General features: G+C 43.3%; 1 protein-coding gene across 2 annotated transcripts; it reads right to left on the reverse strand.

Moving 5' to 3' along the window:
* Positions 1 to 9,840: 9,840 nt before the first annotated feature.
* Positions 9,841 to 18,765, reverse strand: LOC125522297 (1-deoxy-D-xylulose 5-phosphate reductoisomerase, chloroplastic). Of its 2 annotated transcripts, XM_087536144.1 has the most exons (14): positions 18,597 to 18,765; positions 16,549 to 16,733; positions 16,267 to 16,353; positions 16,027 to 16,152; positions 15,842 to 15,904; positions 15,423 to 15,572; positions 15,179 to 15,246; positions 14,986 to 15,097; positions 14,793 to 14,897; positions 14,404 to 14,525; positions 14,161 to 14,307; positions 13,614 to 13,781; positions 11,231 to 11,296; positions 9,841 to 9,962 (listed from the first exon to the last, which is right to left on the reverse strand). In XM_087536144.1, the coding sequence occupies exons 1-13, from the start codon at positions 18,685 to 18,687 to the stop codon at positions 11,278 to 11,280; spliced, it is 1,443 nt and encodes a 480-aa protein (XP_087392270.1). In that variant the 5' UTR covers positions 18,688 to 18,765; the 3' UTR covers positions 9,841 to 9,962; positions 11,231 to 11,277. The 2 variants fall into 2 exon arrangements, with proteins under 2 accessions (XP_087392270.1, XP_048543327.2); XM_048687370.2 differs by lacking the exons at positions 9,841 to 9,962; positions 11,231 to 11,296 and having other exon boundaries at positions 13,345 to 13,781.
* Positions 18,766 to 19,927: the final 1,162 nt, after the last annotated feature.

The raw sequence follows: 19,927 nt of genomic DNA on the forward strand, positions 1-19,927 counted from the left end.
GATTGCTTGGGACTTGATAGCTTTCTTTGCCTCAAACTTGATATCAAGGGGAAGGAGTTCAATCGCCCATTTTGCCACTCGACCAGTCGCATCCCTGTTATGCAGGATCTCTAATAATGGAGCATTGCTGACGACTGTAATGGAATGATCAGAGAAGTAGTGAGCAACTTTCTTGGTGGTCATATAAATCCCATATACAAGCTTCTGATAGTGAGGATATCTTTGCTTCGATGGGGTCAGGACTTCAGAAATATAATATACTGGGCACTGAACTTTGAAGGTTTTCCCTTCTTCTTCCCGCTCGACCGTAATTACCGTACTGACGACTTGTCGTGTGCCTGCAATGTAAAGCAGCAAAGGCTCTTTGCTGATTGGGGCAGCAAGCATCGGCTGGGTGGAGAGCAGAGCTTTGAGCTCTGCAAACACTGCATCAGCTTCGGGAGTCCACTCGAACTTGTCGGACTTCTTCATCAATCGGTAAAGAGGTAATGCCTTTTCACCGAGACGAGATATGAATTGACTTAGGGCGGCCAAACAACCAGTAAGCTTCTGGACGTCGTGCACTCGCACAGAGCTTTTCATTCGGAGTATAGTGCCAACTTTTTCTGGATTGGCGTCGATTCCCCATTCAGAAACGAGAAAACCGAGTAACTTTCCTCCAGGGACTCCGAATGTACACTTTGATGGATTAAGCTTGATATCATACCTCCTGAGGTTGGCAAAGGTTTCAGCAAGGTCAGTCAGCAGGTCGGAACCCTTTTGTGACTTGACCACAATATCATCCATGTATGCTTCCACGTTCCGACTGATTTGAGTGAGTAAACACTTCTGAATCATCCTCATGAATGTGGCTCCGGCATTCTTGAGGCCGAACGGCATGGTAACATAACAGAAGCACCCGAATGGAGTGATGAAAGCTGTCTTGATCTCGTCAGGTCCATACAGACGGATCTGATGGTACCCGGAATAGGAGTCTAAGAAAGACAGTCGCTCACATCCCGCAGTCGAGTCGACTATCTGGTCGATGCGGGGGAGAGGAAAATGATCTTTCGGGCAGGCCCGATTGATATGTTTAAAGTCAATGCACATGCGAAGTGACCTGTCCTTCTTGGGGACCATGACAACGTTGGCGAGCCACTCGGAGTGGTAGATTTCTCGGATGAACTCCGCTGCTAAGAGCCGAGCCACCTCTTCGCCAATAGCTTTTCTCTTTTGGACGGCGGACCGTCGAAGATGTTCCTTGACAGGTTTTACTTTTGAGTCGACTCTCAGGTGATGCTCAGCCAGCTCCCTGGGAACACCTGGCATGTCAGAAGGCTTCCATGCGAAGATGTCCCAGTTCTCACGGAGGAACTGGATGAGCGCTTCTTCCTATTTGGAGTCGAGCATTGTCGAGATATGAGTCGGGGCGGCGCTGGGGTCGGTCGGGTGGATGTGAGCTGTCTTCGTGTCGCCAGTCGACTGGAAAGCTGACTCTGTAGCGGGCTTCTTGGCTCGCAACAGATCACTCGGGTCTGCAGTCTTTTGGAATTCTTGTAACTCCACCACTGCCATCTGTGCGTCGGCGATCTTCGAACCCTTCTGAAAACATTCTTCTGCTTTCTTCCGATTGCCCGTAATGGTGATCACACCTTTGGGACCAGGCATCTTCAATTTGAGATACACGTAACATGGTCGGGCCATGAAGCGTGCATAAGCCGGCCTACCCAAAATAGCGTGATAGGCACTCTGGAAGTCTACAACTTCAAATGTCAAATTTTCTTTGCGGTAATTCTTGGAATCACCGAAAACCACATCAAGAGCAATCTGGCCGAGTGATTCAGCCTTCTTCCCAGGAATGACTCCATGGAAGCTCATGTTGCTGGCACTGAGTCTGGACATTGGAATGCCCATCCCCTTCAACGTCTCAGCGTATAATATGTTCAAACCACTGCCACCATCCATCAGGACTTTGGTTAGTCGAGTGCCTTCAACAACTGGGTCGACCACCAAAGCTTGCCTCCCAGGGGTGGCGATGTGTGTTGGGTGGTCGGACTGGTCGAATGTTATGGCAGTCTGAGACCATTTCAGGTAACTAGGTGTCGCCGGAGCGACCATATTCACCTCTCGGTTAATAACTTTCAGTCGACTTTTGCTCTCAACATCAGCAAAAATCATCAGGGTGGAATTGACTTGAGGGTATCCGCCATCACTGTCCTCTTTGTCCTCGATCTTGTCTGACTCATTTTCCTTTCCCTTGGGCTGCTTGCCCTGGAACTGCTGGATCAAGAGTCGACACTGCCGAGTGGTATCACTAGTAGAAAATGGAGCTTTAGCGCCGGTTCGTAAGGGCCTTTAGTGCCGGTTCCATAACCGGCACTAGGGGGTGGGCACTAAAGCCCCCCCCCTTTAGTACCGGTTCGGCACGAACCAGCGCTAAAGTGCCACCACGTGGCGTGAGCTCGCGCCCTGGTATGGGAGACCTTTAGTACCGGTTGGTGTTACCAACCGGTACTAAAGGTTTTTTTTTAATTATTTTTGAAAATTTTGGAATTTTTTTTGATTTTTTTTGATTTTTTTGAATTATTTGATGATTTAGTCTCTAATCACCTCTCTTAACTGCTCAAGTGTGCATCACTCATTCCAAATCTTCTAACTTCCCGACCGGTCATCCATCCCTCTCACTACTCCAGCCCGAGCATGCTTAACTTTCGGGTTCTATTCTCCTTCATTTCCGAGTCTGCACTTGTTGTTTTCCTGACAATAGTAAGATGTCAATCCTATTAACCCTTAGGAGTTTAGCTTGAGCATGAAGTCACACATTTCACCGTTTGAGTTTGAAACTATTATTCTAAAAAACAGTAATTATTTAGTAACGCTAATATTTCTTGAATAAGTTTGACCATAGTTTGACCACAGTTTGACCATAGTTTGACCAGATTTGACCAAAATTCAAAAAATTGAAATAATTATTTAGTAACACTAATATTCTTGAATAATTATGTAGTAACATTAATACTTCTTGAATAAGTAGTTTGACCAGATTTAACCAAAAAATTTTAAACAAACTGAAATTTGACCATATCTTTTTTTCCTTTTGGAATTTGAGGATTCTAAAAAATTACAAACAGGCCGTACCGGTTAGACCTTTAGTACCGGTTCGTGCCACGAACTGGTACTAAAGGTGATCGTGGGGCCCCGGCCTGACGCCATCCTGCCACCACCCCTTTAGTACCGGTTCGTGCCACGAACCGGTACTAAAGGTTCAACACGAACCGGCATTAATGCAAATCCATTCGAACCGACACTAATGGTACCATTAGTACCAGGCCAAAATCAAACCGGCACTAATGTGCTTCACGTTTGACCCTTTTTCTACTAGTGTATGTTTCGGGTAAATAAAATTACCCTCTGCATCTTTCTTCGTGTGGACGAGACACGGTAAGTCCAACACATCATTTCCCTCCTGGTCTTTAACCTTTTTGGGGTTCCAAGGTCCTTTAGGTTTCCCTTTAGAATTTCCTTGGGCCAAAGCTAAGGCTTCCCCGGGAGCCGCTGGTTCGGCTTTCCGCTTCTGTTTCTGACTGGAATTACCTCCGGTTTCTTGGGCGACTGACTTGAGCTTGCCACTCCTGAGTCGATCCTCATCTTCGCCGTTAGCGTACTTGGTGGCAATCTCCATCATCCGATTCAGGGACATATCTCCGGTTCGGCCGAATTTCAAATTCAGTTCTCTGTATTTGACGCCTTCCTTGAAGGCACAAACTGCTTGGTGGTCAGGCACGTTCTCCACCGAGTGATGTAACGTGATCCATCTCTGGATGTAATCCCTCAAAGTTTCATTCGGCTTTTGCACACAGGACCGCAGTTCCGTCAGTCCTGCTGGTCGCTTGCATGTGCCTTCGAATGTGGTGACGAACACTCGGGAGAGATCTTCCCAAGTGTAAATGCTGCTAGGTGCTAACTGGTTTAGCCACGCTCTGGCCGAGCCCTCCAACATGAGAGGCAGGTGCTTCATGGCCACTTCATCATTGCCGCCGCCAATCTGGACGACCACTCGGTAGTCCTCAAGCCAAGTATCAGGCTTGGACTCGCCAGTGAACTTACTGACTCCAGTCGCCAACCTGATATTGGGAGGAATCACAGCAACCCTGATGGCTCTACTAAAGCACTCTGGCCCCGAAACATGTACTCTGCTGCTGGCAGGCGCATCTCTGTCGTGGCCTTCTTGGTGAGCCCTGTTCCTGTCGACCAGACCTTGGACGAGGATGGATCTCGCGTCAAAGCCTGGCCCTCTAGGGTCGACTGGAATCCTTCGCCCACCACTATGAGGGCGCCTGTCATCCTGCTGGTGAGGCACATACGACCCGCTCCTCGGGGGAGGCGTGGGCACTCGACGTCGACCGTCACGATCGACTCGGTGATCATACTGCTCATGGTTCCCATACTGGTCATGCCGGTCTCCACGTCCCTCACGCCTCGGGGCGATCTCGGGCTGTGAGCCGACTGGACCGTGTCCGCAGCAACGGATCTGCTGTGAATTCTGTTCTGCGACTGAGAAACAGCGGAATTCTGATCTCCTGCTGCCTGGAGTAACGCTCTGATCTGCAGCAAGCCTCTGCCAGCCTCCGACTGGGAAGGCTGAATCGACTCCGCTATACGGGCCGCAACTGCTAAATTCTGAATCGGAGTCCGATATACCCGCGGGGGCGGGAAGAGCTGACGTCGACTGGATTCGGGAACCCGTTGTCGCGCCCGCTCGTCGAGTGCTCGCTGGAGGTTCTCCAGTCGAGTGCGCTCGGCCAAGTTTGCCAGGCGCGCGTCCTCCAAGGCGCGAGCCTCGGGGGTTTCTCCAACGATAGGAGTGTGCAGCGCATCCATGTTCCGGCGGCGAAGTTCTTCTCTCTGCAGTGACATGAGAGGCTCGGGAAGATACTCCTCATGGGGACGTGATGGGTCGCCTCCTCCCGCGCCTCCGTCGGTGCGGGTAAAACCGGGGGGACTGGGCGGTCCATCGACCATCAAAACCTCCGCCGCCGGATCGCTGCTGTCGCACTCGGATGCGGTCTCTTCAGAGCCAGTCGACAGGTCGAACAGGCCGTAGAGGGATTCGTCGGGCTCGATCGCCGCGACTTGAGGGATGGCCGACTGATGGGCCACCGCGTGTCTCACCCACCGCTGAAGTCTCGACCGGCCGGAGCGCTTGCGCCGGCAGGAAACGGGGAGGGGGGACAGCACAGGAGCCGACCGGTAGGGGGTCGACGGTTGCCGCAGGAGAACGCTGCGGACGCACGCGCGAAAGTGCGTTGCCCCGCGGACAGGGAGTGCGTCCACGTCGAGCGGAGCCTCCTGAAGCCAGGCGGAGTCGTCGGTGATGAACGTGAGCGCGTCGAGACGGATCTCGCGGCCCTCCACCAAAACTCCATCGGAAACCATGATGATTCAGGTCGAAAAAGATCGCAACTCCTCCAACAAAACGCTAAAACACCGGCCCCAAGGTGGGCGCCAACTGTCATGGTTCTAAGTCTGACAGTAATGTAGGGGGTAAGTATGGAGAGGCGAGGTCTTAGCTATGGAGAGGTTGTAAGGACGCAGGGTTTACGAGTTCAGGCCCTTCTCGGAGGAAGTAAAAGCCCTACGTCTCGGAGCCCGGAGGCGGTCGACTGGATTATGTGTGTATGAGTTACAGAGGTGCGAACCCTTGTCTCGGAGGAGGGGGGTGGCTTATATAGAGTGCGTCAGGACCCCGGCCAGCCCACGTTACGAAGGGTTCAATGTACATTAAGGCAGGGCATTTCTGGTAACGCTAGTAATAAAGTGCTATGATGACCATAAAAGCTACTTAATGACCGACCGTTAGCGTGCGGGGCGCCTTTAGGTCTCCTGGCCGTTGAGTGGTGGTTGGGTCTTGGTCGAGTGATTGCTTCTTGGTCGAGTGTCTTCGAGTCTGTCGAGTGGGACACCTTCAAGTCGATTGAAAGGCGATTTCTTCTAGAGATGTCCTTGGGTAGGGCAGTTAGGGCAGGTCCATGACCCTACCCTAGGTTCATAGCTTCATCAAGCGGGGCGGGGGTTGGGATTGGTCTATTCAGTTATGAGCGGAATAATTTCCCTACTTTAAAAAATATGGCAAATTGCATTTCATTAGAGATGGCTTTGAAGCAAATTGCATGAGCAAGCAATTCATATATTGTTTTTGATCAAGTCATACAATTTTCTGGTTAGGATCAAAAGGTAAATGCATTGGTTGATTACTTCAAGAGTTAATAATGGACATGGTAGCATATCAGTTGCAAGCCCAATAATGGACATCATATTTTGTTTCGTGATAATGCACGACATTCAACTGTATGTTACAATGCGGCAATTTCTCAGGAGACATTGGATCTGTCTTCTTGGCTTGTGGGCAGGGGCGGCACACGCCTCGTCCTCCTTGATGATGGTGGCGGATCGGCATGAACACGGGGGAGGGGGGAGGGGGAGGGGATCAGGGCAGAGAGCGGGGTGGTTGGTGGGGAGGGGGCTCCTCCTTGACGGTCTATGGGGAAGTACGGTGTGAAGGAAAGAAGTGCCATGACGAAGGTGGCGTGGGCGTCATACGATTTTAAAGGATATGGCTCTAGCGGGAAATCAAGTGGGAAGGGAAGGGTTCGGCAGGAAAAGGGAAAGTGCGTCGTGGGGTTGTGCTTTTGTTGTGGGGACCATGTGTTTGAGATAACATGGTGAATTGTTCGGTTAACCAGAACCCTCTATATGGGTTTGAATTGGGGGTCCAGGCGGTTGGATTTTGGGGAGCCCACTGGACGCTTATTTGGTGTTCGAATATGTCTGGACGTATGAGGAAAAAATGAACTTCGACCTTAAAGATGACCTTAATCATTTGTTTATTTTATTTACATGCATTGTAGCCCGTAGCAACGCACGGGCATTCTGCTAGTAAACCTATCTACTGACCGCCCATGCACCTAACTCCGACATCCTTTGTTGCAGTTTCATGCGGAGTGCAACACATGTATTTGCGTGTGGGAGACGGGGGTACAACTGGGTGACGAGTTTGGGGAAAAAAGATACCCTAATTAGAAAGAGGAAAAATATCAAACCCAAAGCACACAAATATAGAAAATACAAAATACAAAAGATAAATGTAAATATTTTCTTTGTGAAAAGAGAAGGAAAAACATAAATCAGTGAACAAAATATACATGCATACAAAAAGAGAAAAACAAAAACGGTCTCGTCCTCGTAGTTTTATTCATGTTACCCACACAATAAGAAAATCCTATCTGCCGCCTTCTGCGGCAGATTGTCGTTGATTCGCACAGGGCGATCAACCAGCGAGCGATATGGGCCAGCTCAATTATGAGCAAAGAACATGGTATAGTACCGGCCGGTCATGGGAACGTTCTAGGAGGTTTCAGTCGTTTGTAGCTGGTGTTAGAAACCTTCTAGAAAGCAAGGGAAGTTCCTGAACCAGTTTTTACGTCTCTTTCTTTTTCTTTTTCATTTTCATTTTTCTGTTTCTTTTTTCTTATATATCCTTTTTGTTTTTTCCTTTTCGTATTTTTATTTTCTTTGTTTCGTTTTATCTTTTCTTTCATTTTTTTATTTCGTTTTTATTTTTAGTTTTGAACAAATATTACGAAATTTTAAAAACATTCGCATTTTAAAATTTTGTTCATTTTTTCAAAAATGTTCGCATTTTCTAATTTTGTTCAGATGTTCCAAAAAATAGAATTTTTCAAAAATATTTCCACTTTGCAACAAATGTTGACGGTTTAGAATTTGAAAATTCAATAATGGTCGAATTGTAATTTGTGTTCACAAATTCAGAAAATGTGTGGGAATTTCTAAAGATATTCCCACTTTCAAAATTTGTACACAAATTATTATTATTTTCAAAATTTGTTGGCAGAATAAAAAAATTGTTTTGGTGAACTAAAAAAATGTTCCCCTTGCAATTTTTGTTCACAAATTTAAAAAATGTTCTGGAATTTTACTTTCAAAATATGTTCGCGACTAAAAATTTCATGTTTCCAAAATATGTTTACGAATTCAAAAATTCCTGGGGAATTTCAAAAGGTGTTTGCATGTTGAAAATTTTGTTCATAATTTAAAGAAGTTTTTGCATTATTAATTTTTGTTCTTGTTTGTCAAGAAATGTTTGCTATTTCATAAAATTGTTCATAATTTCAAAAAATATTTGCATTCTTAATTTTTTCTTCTTATTATTCAGAAAATATTGACATTTAAAAAAACGTAATTTTAAAAAATGCTGACATTTGAAATTGTTTCTTTTTTCCAAAAAATCTTTGGGTTTCACAAAATGTTCTATTTTTATGAATTTGTTGAGAAATTAGAAAATGTTTGTGTTTCAAAAAATATTTACTTTTTCCAAAATGAAAATCACGTTTAAGTTTTCAAAATAAGTTTAATCTATTTGTGGCTTATATTTCATAGACACCTAATCTCAGTAATAATGGTGGCTACCAACGCTGTTCTGTAGCAATAGGACCTTGGTTCAATCCCTAACACAGACTTTTGTTTATTCGAATTTGTGCTACCGGGTGTTTAAGTTTTTCCTTTGTCATTTATTTCTTTAAGTGTGGCGCTACCAATCTGACAACAGAATTTATCTGTTGCAGGGGCTAGCTCGATGCACAACCTAATTAGATGTCGCATGTTTGAATCCCGGTGCCCTCGTGTCTCCTTTTCAGCATTTTTTTCACGTCACTAATGCGGTACCACCTGTGTCACTTCAATTGGGCTCAGCCCAGGTGCGCCGCCGTGTGCGAAAGGCTGACTTTTTGCCGCAATGAACGGCATATAGGAGGTCCCCATACAATCCACATGTTCCCAAGGACAAACAGAATAGAAAAGGACTCTCACTGGAAAAACAAAATCATAACACACGATGGCCCAGCCGGATTCGTTCAACAGAGAAGCCCACGAATTGGGCCGCCTCACACTGATCCGATCCCGTATATAACGAGCAACACACAAAACTCCCTAACCAGCTCAAATCTTAAATGTGTACTGATCCAATGGCAAAACACATGACGGAGACTTAGCTAATTCTCAGTCGATTGTTTTAGCAAATCCTCTTTTTATATCATTTTCTGCAGTAGTGCTTTATTTGCATGGGATCCCAGCATTGTGGGCTTATTTGCATTTAGTTTGTGTGGTTTTTTTTTTTGTAATAGCATCAGTTGCTAACATACACGTATACGTGTAGGGTTTTTTTTTGCAGGGACGCATACATATAGTTAAAAGAGCATCTACCAGTACATAGCCTCAAAAAGAGCATCTACCACGTACGTACGTGCAATTTGTTATTTACCTAATTTATTCAATTTATGTGCACTTCATTATTTACACTACAACAGGATCCCCCCTTCAGCAACGCACCAATGTGTTGTCGAATGTCCATATAAGCGTTGCTCAGGTCTACACCAACGGATTAATATGCGTTGCTGTAGGTGGCGTTGCAAGGGTCTACAACAACACATATGCATCCGTTGGTAACCAACTTCGAAAAGCGTTGTAAGATAGCAACACATATAGTAAGAGCAAAACAACATTTCAGATGCGTTGGTGTTACCCTGTAAGAATGAATGTTGACATGGACACAATAGATCAATGCAACCCTTAAAAGCGTTGTGGCATAGCACAACCAACCAATTGATGGTATTTCGTCTATTCTGTATTTCATATATAGCAAGTAAGGATTATTAGGCCAATGTAAATAGTGCACAATAGCAGCAATATAGTAATAAATGCCTCATTTATTAAATGAAAGTTGTTAAATTACAAGACATCATCCGAGGAGTACATGATATAGAATACATAATATATAGATATGATCCGCTCTAACATTGACCATTGAATGACATTCTAAAACATAATGTCGAGCTATCTGGTAGTAGCACCAGCATGCGCCTTGAAATCAACATCTTGGCCATGCATCAACCATTTGTCCTATCAATCTACATCAACAAAAACTGATCAGCAACGTACCATTGCAGAAATTAAAAAACATGTTAATAATGTAGTAAAATTTAAGAGGGTCAACATATATAGGAGTGTAGCAAGAGCACCATTCTTGCTTGGATCTCCCAACTTCTTTGAAAATACTATACTGCAAACCTATTTCACAAACAGAAGTGGATGACAACAATTTCCAATGCAAGCAATTCAAATCCTAATAGTCATACATCTATAGAGTTGGCATGCACAAATTTGTTGCATTGAATTGTTATTTATGAAGGAGATATTTTCTGGAACATTAGTATAAAGTATAATTAATGCTCTAACAAACTGAGATAAAGAAGAAAAAGATTGAGCATGTTTACGCTACGCATTAGCCAGCTTTCTTGCACTAGTACCTTTTGAGATCGTAATGTTCTAGCCACCATGCTAATAATAAGAAGCAAAATAACCAGGAATAGTTGAAGAAGAAAGCTGAATATAAATGTATACATGATGATTGAGAATGCACGATGTGTGTAAAGGAAACCTGTAACCGTGGGTTTTGTTATGTTGGTGCCCAATTTCCTGATCCTAATGTGTAAACAACAATTCATTACAGAACCCAGAAACTTATTTATGGTGTTATTATTGAAATGGATTCAGCGCTACCAAGATATTATGACTAGGAATAAACAAATGCACACAAGGAGGCCTACCGATTGGATGCGAGTAACCGTAGCTACACATGGGACTCCGTTACTCCATCCCATCTACTGATGAATAGCGCTAACCTATCATTAGAGTTGATTTTTAATTACATGGGAGCGAGGCAAACAGAGGTCACTTGAGATCCAAGAACCATTGCATTGTCCTTTCTCCATTAATTAGAACTGAGCCACGGGGTAAGAAGACTAGATATAGAACAGCGAACTCACAAAAGAATGAGCTTTATTTCATAAACTGAAGTAGGTTGTGCAAAAAGGGTACTGCCAGCGTTTCCAAAGTTTATTCTATTGTGGACCAACATTAAACTTCTTTTGGAAATCTTCTCATGGTCTTCGACATTGTTTCTGAGTTCCAAAAAAGTGAACAAACCTTATCTGCACTAGCATTTACTTCCCTTGTTGCATAGTTTCATTGTGGAGCAAAGTTTCTTTCTTCAATGACAAAAGATATATAGTCAGATTGGCAAGAATGGTAACCAACATTGATATTTAAAAAAGTACGATCAATAACATTGCAGCTTAACTTTGTTGGCTCCCAAACAGAATATAAGTGACCATACCTTATCAGTAGCTGGGCTTACGTTTGATGGTTGCAACTCCTTACCATTCAAAATGATTTGCTTGCTCTGTAGTGGAAGGGAAGATGTAAGTATTTTCAATATCATACAAACAAGGATATATTCATGCATGAATATATTAGCACTTTATTTTGTTGTCCAATACCAAGTTGTGGACTATGACGACCACCATATACTCTCTGCCGATCATCTTTATTAGATAGGATAGATTTACTATTACACTTAACGATGCATACTCTTTCTTTCAGTTTTTCTTTATTAAATATCCTCACTCAAGTACTCATCACTGCATTGTTCAACAAGCAATTTACCTATATCACTCATATATATGTACTGCAGAACGAAAAACCAAAATAATTAAAATTTAATTAAATCAAACTAGCCTGTAGTTGCCCTAGTATTGATTTCTATTTATGTCACCGAGCACTCTATATGGCTAACAGTCGCCGCTCAGAAAAATTGCAGACTCAGTCAATCAGTTCTTCTTTTAAACTAGAAGAGCGTTTTACGAAAGCCAGCTGGGAATAAGCTTCAGAGCCACAAAACTGAAGTATATGGAGGAAACAAAGCACCAGTTGATTTCCCAATTTAATCCCAGTGCAAGCACCGTGTGAATCAGTATCTGCATATATCAAACCAAACTAGCATGTAGTTGGGCAGTATTGATTATATCAATGTCACCAATCACTCTACATGGCTAATGCTTACTGTACCGCTCAAAAAGTTGCAGATTCAGCTAATCGATTTTTTTTGACAGAACTGGAGGAACGTTTTCCAAAAGCTATGAATAAGCTTGAGGCCGAAAACTCAAGTAGCAAACAAAGCATCGGCTGATTTGTCCAATTTAGTCTCAGCACATGCACTGTGTGAATCAGTATGTGCCTATGTGCATATGTTCCGTCAGACCAAACCTTGTGGAAGCAAAACTAATGCTTAACGAGATGTGGTCATCCTCACAAAGATATTGATTAATTACCCACGCACATAGTAGTAAGAAATCTAAAAGCAAATGCAACATAAGAAAGAACTATTGAGAAAAAGGGGGCAAACATTATTCTGAATTAACACATACAGGCAAGTGGTGAACCACCCAATCACACATCCAAATAAATCAAGGTCACGTAGATCGTCGCCCTGATGGCCGGCAAATATTCTGCCATGGCACGATGGCGTACCACACATAGAACTAGAGAAGTTAAGAGAAGAGACGAGGAGTGCCTTACTGAACTATCACCATTGGAGTCGAGATAGCCATGGCGATGAAGCATGGTCGACCCCGAGACAGCAGCCGCGCGGTTGGAGCCGCGCTGGGTACCCGTGGCGACGTTGCCGGAGCGAAGGATTCGAGGAGAGCAGTGATGGGAGCCGGGCCGGTGAGCTGGGGCGCGAAGGGCGTCGCCGCGGTGGAGTCGTGGAGAATCGGAGAAGAGCAGGGAGGCGGTGAGTGGAGGACGTCACCGCGGCGGGGGATCATTAAGAGAGCGCTGATTCGGAGCCTGACCGGCGAGCGGCCGCGCGAAAGAACGCCAGAGCTATCCGAAATCGGAGGTGACGACGGCTTCGCTGTTGTCACATACTCCGCCTGACCTGTTCGCAGTGGCGAATCTAGGAAGTAATTGCAGGGCAGGCTCAACTTCAAGGATATTATTTTTTTGGTGTTGGAAGCCATTTTATGCGCTGCAACTAACTACTAGTGTGCTGTGTTTTTTTGTATGGCAAATTTTGAGGGTAGGCTAGAGCCTATTGAAGCCTGTTGAGTAGAATCGCCACTGCCTGTTCGTGTGAGAGAGAATCGGGGATGATTGGCTGCGTGATATTTGCACGGGGAGGTATAGATAACGTGGAGATAGATACCCGGAGGTTAGCTATTCGTGGGAGGTGGATGGTTGACCCAAACAACACATATTATCAATCGTTGGTATGGATACGTTGGTGTATGGGGGTTCTTGTTGTAGTGTTACTTAATTTATTCGAGATTTGATTAAATAGTCTGGTTACTAATCAACTCGGGACGAATGAGTTCTTGTCTATATAGGTCTCCTTGCGTTAGCTAATTTGTTTTGGCTTACCTTACAACTCACATTCGGATCTAATAATTGGCCGATCGAACTATTTTTAGCAACTTTTATTAGATAGTTTCTTTAGCCAACCAGACTTACATAACGGGAGTTCCTATTTGATAAATCCTAACAGTCCAATATCTGAACTTTATACTGTTGAATCTCAGCCGTTCGTTTTCTATCATCTTAATAATATAATATATATATATATATATATATATATAGATAGATAGATAGATAGATAGATAGATAGATAGATACCAAAATACATTAAAAAACGTTGCGCTTCCCAAATGTGGCCTTACACCAGCACAGTGCTCCGCCTGGATGACGATGGCTGTAGGGTTGCACTGAACTTCCTTGCCCACTGGTCGTAATGTATGATCTCCTCGAGCGACGGGCTTGTCACCAGTTCGTTGCGGTGCGCATCACACGTCATCTCTACCACCTTGAAGATGTCCAGGTAGCTGATCCTGCAAATGACAGCATAGGAGATAGATGAGGACACGGTGGTTTTATGTCCATTTTCGTAATAAATATAGCAACAAATATCCAACAGTAGTAGGCCAAACATAGCCTACACTATGTTAATGTTGCGAAATCAAGATTCCGTGGAGTTATTATAACTCGTCTCATATATATACGTCATGGTTCAAAGTGCCTGAGAATATTAGCTTTCAGGAAATACATTCTCCTTTCAAGTCAGAACACCCAAAGAATTTTCATGAACTTTGGTTGAGACACATTTTTTTTATTGTGATGCTGCTATCAGCAGAAAAGACACGCCGAAACAAAACCAGAACAATGGCATCCACTACGCAATGCTTTATATAAAAGAGATAAGAATCTTACTTTTCGTCGATGAACAGCTCCACGGCCTTCTCATTAGCGGCACTCAGAACTCCCGGCATGGTGCCCCCGGCTCGCCCTGCTGCATATGCGAGATCAACCGATGGGTATTTCACGTTGTCGACAGCTTTGAATGTTAGCGAGCCCAGCCTGCATTATACGACTGCAATTAGCCAAGAAAGTAATTCGGAATTTCTCAAGTTGACAGTTTTGAAAAAAATTGTGGAGCTAGGAGGGTGCTTATACTTGCAAAGATCTAGCCGGGGCCAGGTGACCTCAGAACAATAGACCCTTTCTGGCCAAGATAAGGTGTATAGGATAGGTAGCCGCATGTCTGTCCTTCCCAGCTGAGCAAGGACAGATGAATCCTGAGGAAATAATAGAACTTCATGAATACTTGAAGCCCACATTAATCCATATGTAAATTCTTGCAGAATTTTTTTAGCATATCAGTCTCAAGGACCTGAAAGGACATAAACCTCTGATTCTACTAGTCCCGTGCGCTAATGGTACTAATAGAGCAAGCGAGAATAAACAATATGCACCGTATCAGGATGATGTGTGCATGTTACAGTGTCCTTAAGAATATATGCCTCTTAGAAGAAAATATATAATCACTGTGTTTTAGGGCTCACCTTTGTTTCAATCATAGAGTGTATGATAGACTGCGGGTGAATCATAATCTCAATGTTATCATATTCAACACCAAACAAATAATGTGCCTCAATAACTTCTAAGCCCTGCAAGAATCGAATTGAAGCTATCATAATTAAACAGATATACACAAAAAAGAAGTAAATTTTAACATAAAGTGGAATTTCTAAGGACCTTGTTGAACAAAGTAGCAGAATCTACTGTGATTTTCTTCCCCATTTTCCAGTTTGGGTGCTTCAAAGCATCAGCAACTTGTACATCTTTCAGCCTCTCAATTGGCCAGTCCCTGATATCATCAAGTGATATAAGATGGAGTATAATGCTTCCAAAAGTAAAACATGTATTATACATATGACACTGGACTTACCTGAATGCACCACCAGAGGCAGTCAGAATAACGCGGCGAAGTGATCCTTCAGACAAGCCTTGTATACACTAGAGGATAGGAGCGGCAGACTTAAAATCAAAATATTAACAAACATAAACCATAGCAACATAAATCTCCCCGACAAGTTTCTTTTGACCCACTTAAACAAACTACCTCAACCTTATATCATGGTCAAAAATATAACTGAAGAATCAGCGGGAATTATTTTATCAATTGTATTCACCTGAAATATTGCAGAGTGCTCAGAATCAGCGGGAAGTATTTTCACATTGTGCTTGTGTGCAAGCGGAAGCACGAAAGGACCACCTGCGATGAGTGTCTCTTTATTCGCCAATGCAATATCTTTCCCAGCTTCAATTGCTGCAACTGTAGGCTGACAAACACACACAAGATAACACAGTGCACTCAGTAAGCTAAGTTGTGCTAGAATAAATGCATATGTTAGATGCCCTTCATAGTAACTTCGGCAAGCATGCATAATTTTAGTTGGCTACATATAATTTACTCAGATCCATCTAAACTGGAGCAGAGTTTAAAAGTAGCACCACTGAGGCATGATGGACCTACCAATTTCCTTTAAGCCTTAAAACTACTAAAAAGAAGGCACTGAGGAAAATATGTAAGATAGGGAATCTAGATTACCTTCAGTCCTGCACACCCTACTATGCCGGTAACTACTGTAACTGCATCCGGGTGGCGGGCGACCTATTATTGAAGAGTCAAATATCTGTGAGATTCAGTACTGCAAACCATTGATTCCTTTTTTTTTTGCGGGTAAACGATTGATTCCTTAGGGGAATAGGATCAGAGAAGAAATGTCTTGTTACCTCTATGACACCCTGCTCCCCGGGAATAATTTCCGGCATGTACTCACAGTCAGCTAATGCTTCCTTTAGCTCATTAAGTAACGACTCGTTTCCTATAGCGACCAGATTTGGTTTGAACATTTTCACCTGTTAAAATCGGCGGTGACTTTCATCTAATTAATAACAGTGCATGCACACAATATGAATTTGAAAGAAGGGGGAAAGGGAATAACATATACCCACAAGATTATATCATTGTACCTGATCAGCGAGAAGAGTCACATTGGAGCCAGCAGCAAGAGCAACAACTCGGAACTTATCAGGATTCTCCGCAACTATGGCCAACGTCTTTTAGTTATGCAAACAAAAAGGAAGAAACTGTTAACTACCAGCAGATGAACATGTCAACTATAGTATTTGCTAACTAAAGTTAACACATCTCCCAAATAGATGCATCAAGCTCAAGAAACACTCGAAAGTGAATACTATATAAACATGGTACACCACAAACGTCCATAAGTCTTATCTTGTTAATCCATTCACCTGTGTTCCAACGGAACCAGTTGAGCCGATGATTGAGATGGGCTTTGGGCTATCCCATGATCTCCTCGCAGGTTCTGCGACAGCTCGGCCAGGCCAGGCGGGCGAAGGGCCCTGCTGCATAGAACAGCATGTCCTTCTAAGAAAGGCTGCTCTTTTGTCCCTCTTTCGGAACGTGAAGTCCACGGCTGAAATAAGCACAAGTCATGTTAATGTAAAATGACAATGCAACACCACTAACCAAAGTTCCACTAGAATTAGGTCTCTACATAGGCAAAAAATCTCTCTGCTCTATGCTAAATAAACTTTATAAATTGAAGCCCTGAATAATTGCACTCTATCTATGTTGACCATTTATGTTATGGGTGGTTACGTTTACTGTTTCCTCATTCATGTGAACTCCCACCCAGTACATGTGCAGTGCACCAACCAAGCAATTAATTAGACCAACAGTAAGCAGAGCAGTTTAAGATCCTCTGAATAATAATATCATGTCACTAGAAAGTAGGAGCTGGAATTGAATCCACCCACCGCACTATATATTCTTGGTAGGAACAAATGATATTCCTGGTAGGCTCAGTGTGCTCCGATGACGCCCCAGGGGTGTTGTTTGGCTAGGTCGTTTGGCCCTTTTTCTACGACAAATTCAGGTGGAGGAGGCCCCCCCCCCCCCCCCCCCCTCTTTTTTGAAAAAAAATAGATTGTTGACTGCAAAAGAGGCAGTACTACGAACTGTCAGGAAAAAAGTCGGCTGCTTCAATTTCAGAAATTTCGGAAAGGAGGTCATCCCAAGTTCTTTTTATACTACCTCCGTCTACGTGAATAAGTCATTCGCGTAGTTCTAGATCATCGGTTTGAGGAATTAAATATGCATTATATGTCATGAAAAGTATGTCACTAGATTTTTACACGGGTGTAGTTTTTAAATATATATTTTTTGTTACATATTTAGATAGTTAAATCATAGATCTAAAACTATGTGAATGACTTATTCACCGGGATGGAGGTAGTAGTGAAATCCCGCCTTTTGAAAGACGCCCTGAATCAAACAGTTATAGCAAGTATATAAGGTGATGCAAGCATGCTGCAAGGATTAAAGTATTATATTTTTGCTATTTTGGATAAGAGAGAATCTGAAAACAGCCTCCTACAAAAATATAGGAAACGACTGCATAATATAAATCTAAAATGGTCAGACCCTGCGCAAGCTAGAGCTACATGCACCAGACTGCCCTTTTTTGGGTAAGAGAGAATGGAAGCCAGTTGTAAAGTTGTAGCACGATCTCCAAGAAATATTTTGAGAGCATATTGTGGGCCATGTATTATAAAAACAATACTTCTCCCAGGACAGCCTTGTATGCACATAGGTACTGTAGCTACAGTCAATAAAGAAAAACCCTCCACGACCGGGTAGCCCAGGGCGGGGCTACGCCGCTGACTATGGGTTGGCTATAGGTGACGTAGAAACTTTATATAGCCGGTTACTGGTTATACTATTAACCATGTTCCTAGGCCTCATCAAAGTAAGAAAAAAATGCAACTTTACCCTGACAATCCGCACAGATAAAATCTATACACTGACAGGCTATCTTTGTTTTAGTGGCTGACACTGACATACTATATTTTTTTTGTGGCGACACTGACAGTCTATATTAACTATGTAAATTCTCAAATCTTGAACCGCAAAAAGCGGACATGGCACATGAAAATATCAACTGACAGGAGATGAGTTTTTTGTATAAATTTACAACACCAGCAGCAACCTCACCACACCATCTTTGCATAGTGGAATTTAAAATCGTATTTCTTGGTAGTAGGAGCACTACATGACATACAAATGCAGTCACCTCGGAACTGACGAGTAATTACCTAAACGCACCATACAACTCTACCACATGGAGTAAACAAAAAACCACATGGAATCAACCAAAATGGGAGGAGATTAGCAAGAAAGAACTGGAGTACAGGAAGCCCGCATGGAAGGTAACCTGAAGATTAACATGCCGATCCCAGAAACAAGGAAGGAAAATTAGACTGGGAAAGGACCCAACCTTGACGGAGGTGGCGGAAAGCTCCACTACTGGGGGACTCGAGAATGGAGGCGCCGGCGAACTCACCGGGGAAGGAGATCTTGAGCGCCATCGCCGCCAACGACTCTGCTCTGATCTGTTCTGTTTCCTCCGGGACAATGGTTTGCTCTGAGAGTGGAGATAGTGGAGGAGGTGTGTGGAGAGTAAGGGAACGAGTGAGTTATATATGGCAAATTTTAGCATGTTTCTTCTTACCTTCCCTTTTCACATGAGAGATAAGAGTTCATAATAGATCTGAGCCTTTGCTTTGATTAGGTAGTGGTTAGATTTACTATTAACTTCTTACCTCTCATGTGAAAAGAGGGTATAAGAGGGAAGTGCTCGTTATATAATCAGAAAACGCGGGCTAAGCTTGTGTTATGTTCGCAGCCTACATAACACATGTAGAAGGCGCTCCATACCTTTGTACATGCTGTTAAGCTTGTGGGTAAAGTTATGTTTTCTTTTATTTACTCCACTACTCAATTTAGATCAAACAATTCAATAGTTCAACAAATATAATTACAAACTTTTAATCCCAATACAACAAACAATGCAGCAATGAATCCAATGAAACTAATTGTTCTAGTAAAATTAAATAAACTTTAAAGAAATTGAAAACAATATCTCTCAGCTAGCTGTCAATGATGCTAAATAAGACCCTCCTTAGCTAATGATGGGAGACCAGATCTTTAATCATCCAGTACGTCTCAAGAAATGCTCGAACGTAATTTCTGTGACACCGAGGCTTGACGATTATGGAAACATTTTCGTACTGCATGGGGCTTGGCATATCCTAAACTTGGGCCTCGGTGGCCCGGACCGGCAGGCCTTGCCCGAAGCCCGACATTCGGGACAGGCTCGGGCATAAGATTCCCGCCTGTAGCCCAGCCGAAAGCCCAGAAAAGGCCGGAAAAACATGTTTTTGGGGATATATCGAAAAACAGATAATACTCCCTCCATTTCACAATGCAGTGCGTCCGCGCTTTCTGAGATTTAAGTTTGACTGTATATTTAAACAACAAGACCGACTGCGGCGGGAGCAAAAATTATACCACTGAATTCATATAGAAAATATGAATTCAGTGGTATAATTTTTGCTCCCGTCGCAGTCGGTTTTATTGGTTAAATTTATGGTGAAACTTAGATCTCGCGAAGCGCGGGCGCACTATACTGTGGAATGGAGGGAGTATGATAATATAATCCCAAAATAGGGTTTTATTAATATTTTAAAATAGAAAAAGTAGACATTTTTTGGGCCATGGGGCCGGGCAGGGTCATGCTTGGGCTTGGGATTTTTAGATCGGGCTTTG

This window comes from Triticum urartu, chromosome 7A (genome assembly GCF_056163025.1).
Source record: "Triticum urartu cultivar PI428250 chromosome 7A, HENAU_Tu73, whole genome shotgun sequence".
NCBI classification, from domain to species: Eukaryota; Viridiplantae; Streptophyta; class Magnoliopsida; order Poales; family Poaceae; genus Triticum; species Triticum urartu.